Below are 4,050 nucleotides of genomic sequence, written 5' to 3' on the forward strand. Positions count from 1 at the left end.
TCAACAAAATCTGGAATAAGATATCTTTTTGTGCAATCTTTTTATTGCTACCTTTATATCTTTGTTCCTTAATGTATAGATGGCAGGATTCAAGACAGGGGTGATAGCAAAGTCAACAATAAACAGATTTTTATCAAGTGATGGTGGGGGAGAAGGCCAGACATAGAGAAACATGCATGGAGTGAAAAACAAAAAAACCACAGTCATATGAGATAACAAAGTGACAAATGCCTTGGATAAGTCTCCTGAGGAACGTTTCCAGACGGTGACCAGAATGAATGAATAGGAAAGAATTAGCAGGATAAAAGTGCTCATGCTCATAAAGCCACTGTTGGCAGTAACAATAAACTCAAGCTTGGTTCCATTTGTGCATGCAAGTTTTATGATCTTAGGAAAGTCGCAATAAAAGCTGTCCACTTTATTAGGTCCACAAAAAGGCAAATTTATAACAAATAAAAACTGAGACATAGCATGGATCACCCCAGTTATCCACCCTGTGATTACAAATAAAACACATATTTTAGGGTTCATGATTTTCAGGTAGTGAAGAGGCTTACAGATTGCTGTGCACCTGTCAAATGCCATGGCTATGAGTAACACCATCTCCACTCCTCCTATTATGTGGATGAAGCATATCTGTGTCATACAACTTTGGAAAGAAATTACTTTGTATTCATATAAAAGATCTGTGACTATCTTGGGGACTGTGGTAGAGGAAAGGCCCACGTCAATGAGGGATAGGTTGGCCAGCAGGAAGTACATAGGAGAATGTAAGTGAGAATCAAAAATTACCAAAAAAAAAATAAAAAGGTTTCCCAAGATAACCCCTAAGTAGAGCAAAAAACATACCAAAATGAGAAAAAGTTTTTTCTCCCAAGGACAAGACAGGGCCAGTAACACGAACTCAGTGACCACAGAGTCATTTAGTGCACCCATTCACTGGGACAGAAGAGCTGATTTTCAAGTGGCCTGAGAATGAAAATAAAAAAAGTATCACTGGCACAAACATAGATTCCCACTTTACCTTGCTAATTAAGTTAGATATAATTGATGGAGAGGAGAAAAATGAAGATTTTGGAAAAAATAAGGTTAGCAATAAATTTACTGTGTAAAGGGGATATCTGAGGGAAAAGGTGACTGTAAATTTTGCAGATAAAGCCTAAAGGGGTTACTTTAATTTTCATCCCATAATTATACCTCTTTTGAATTTTTTTCAAAAATTTATGGATCATTCTCCAGACCGTTGCCCTAAATGTCTTCATATCAAATAAACGTTATCTCTTCTGTCACATCACTGTTATTACTTTCACACATATTCTATATTATCTTACCTGCATCTTTCCTAGCCCACTAATATTCTCTTACTTCAATGGGCTTATAGAGATCCCCAAGACAAAAACACTTGAAGACATCCCATCACTGCTTACCTTGGGCTTTTAGAATTTAAATGGAACTTAGGTACACAGGACTTAATAATTATGATACTTGGTTCATGACATGATATCATCTTTGGTCCTTGACCACTTTTAATAAATAGATTAATTAATGACAAATTTAAAATAAAATAAAATATTGGATATTTGAGAGTAAAGATTAGTAAATACAATGATGATATTTAATAATTATTAATCAATTATAATGATCACAGATACCATTTGAGTGAGTGTCTGCTATATGCAGAGCATTGTGTTATGTACATGATCTCTTTCAAACTTCCTAATGACTCCATAATATAGGTTTAGTTTTATTATCCCCATTTCACAAATAAAGTAACTGAGCCTCAGAAAGATGATTCTCTTCAAGGCCAGCACCTCCAAGTATACTTTATATCTCCCCAAGTATCTAGAAACCTCAATCAACCTTTTTCCTTCATCTCAACTTTTCACTCCCCTTGATCTGTTACACATAGAAGCTCTCTTTTAAAAATCAAATCTGTCAAAACAAACACTTGGATAAAGAGAATAGATTAAAAGTGGTTACCACAGGGTAAGGGGCTTGTGGGGACAGGGTGGAAGGGGTATAGGGGCACATATATATGGTGACAGATAAAAATCAGACTATTGGTGGTGAGCACGATGCAGTCTATACAGAAACAGATTATAATAATGTACACCTGAAATTACACAATTTTATAAACCATTATGACCTCAATAAAACAATTGAAAAAAACCAAATCTGTCAAGGGTAGGATAGAGGGATTCCTTCTGATTTTCCCTTTCTTTCTCAAACCCTTTACACGTAAGGTTATTTTAACTTATACATTTCATTTATTGGACAAACCAAAATAAGCTATCTTCCACTCCAGAACATCCTTTTAGAGAAGTCACAAGGGATTTAGCCCACATAGTCTATATATAAAATATCACATATAGTAATCACTTTTCAGTCTTTATCTTACTTACTCTCCAAATTTGATACTATTGGTCCTCCATTGTTTCTGAAATTTCTTCTGTCGTTAGCTGCTCTATATGTTAACTATCCCAAAGCCTATCCCATCCTCATTTCCTGCTAACACAACACCTATCTGTTTAGGTAGAGATCTCTCAATTTTGGGAGAGGGTAAGTCCTTATCCTAGCCCCCTGATGAAACATGATAATACAATGTCACTTGGCCATGGAATGGTTTAAGAGAAGCATGTAACCTAGATTTGATTAATGAGATATAGAACAACGTCTTCTATGGAAGATTTTCTTTCCCAGATTAAAATACAAAGCTTAATGTGGAGAACGCGCTTTTCTAGGCTCCTTTATTCCTGTATTTAATAGTAATGTGAGGCCTAAAAGTGCAGCAATGACGAGCTTTGGAAGACCACATGTTAAAGATGATAATATGAACAGATAGAAAAAGAACCCGGTCTAAAAGGTCTTTAATTGATATCAGCAAAGTCTACCTTCTGACACCTTGTAATGTGAAAAAAAATAAAACCTAGTTCATTTAAGAGATTATAAATAAGACATTGTTACCTGAAGCTAAGTGCATTCCTAATATTTGTATAACAGAGCTCTATTAATTTTTCTCCTGTATTTCTAACTTCTGTTTTTTGGCTCTCACTGATACACAGATTTTTTTCCAGGCTTATTTTTGTTGATGTGACTAAAGAGTCTAACCTAAAATATTTTTTTCATGCCAACATGCTTCATTGTTTTAACTATTCCCCACTTATTAAAGATTTCTGTATCTCTAGCTCTAGCCCTGGACTCCAGCATAATATATCCAAGACTATACAGTAGTACATAAATGGGCGTCCTTCAAGCACCTAGAAATTAAAATGCCCAAGGCTGAACTCACGATTTTATCATCTTTTAAATACCTTAAGAAATACCATGATTGTTCTCTCAGATGCCCAACCCGGGAATCTATGTGGCACCTTTGTCTCCTCTTTCATCTTACATCCCAGATGGAAAATTATACCTCCAGAATATTTCTCAGTTTTGTTTTCTCCCCCTCATTTCCACTGTAAATTATTATTTCAGGTCTATATATTTTCTCATCTTAACTACCGAAAAGCCCTGTGAATGATCTCTTTGCCTCCAATCTTACCTAAGTTTAGTCCTTTCTATACTCTGCTTTCAGATCTGTCTATCTAAAGATCAAATATGATCATGTTATTCTTATTTAAACATTTGATTCTATCATTAAGAATATTTAAAATTTAATAGCGTATGACATAAAACCCTTTATGAACTGAACACTTTACTATATTTTTTCACTTTTCTCTGCCTTTGCATATCCTTTCATCTGTGTTATTCCTGGTCATTACAAAGTGGAACCATCTTTGGCTCTAAGGCCTGATAGATTTTGATTGCCATCCCAACTCTGCCATTTATGAGCTGTATAAACTAGAGCAGGCTACCAAATGATACTGATGGTGTTTATGTGCCCATAAAATGAGAGAATTATAACTTACTTCTCCTGATGTTATAAGGACTTGAAATCATATGGGTAAAACTATCTGGCACAAATGTTACTTCCCTTTTCTCTTTATCCTTCAAGACATAGATTAAATGCCATCTACTCTAAAGTATTCATTGAAGACCCTAAGCAGAGTA

At 35.0% G+C, this 4,050-nt stretch overlaps 1 protein-coding gene across 1 annotated transcript; it reads right to left on the reverse strand.

Moving 5' to 3' along the window:
* LOC147917515 (olfactory receptor 4F15-like) lies at positions 1–936 on the reverse strand. The gene has a single exon (XM_087429107.1). The coding sequence runs from the start codon at positions 934–936 to the stop codon at positions 1–3; it is 936 nt and encodes a 311-aa protein (XP_087285233.1).
* Positions 937–4,050: the final 3,114 nt, after the last annotated feature.

Source organism: Ceratotherium simum, chromosome 3, assembly GCF_057802395.1.
Source record: "Ceratotherium simum simum isolate JZ-2026a chromosome 3, ASM5780239v1, whole genome shotgun sequence".
Taxonomy (NCBI): Eukaryota; Metazoa; Chordata; class Mammalia; order Perissodactyla; family Rhinocerotidae; genus Ceratotherium; species Ceratotherium simum.

Excerpts from the sequence above, each read along its gene's own strand:
- LOC147917515 (XM_087429107.1), bottom strand. The coding sequence starts at position 936 with ATGGGTGCACTAAATGACTCTGTGGTCACTGAGTTCGTGTTACTGGCC.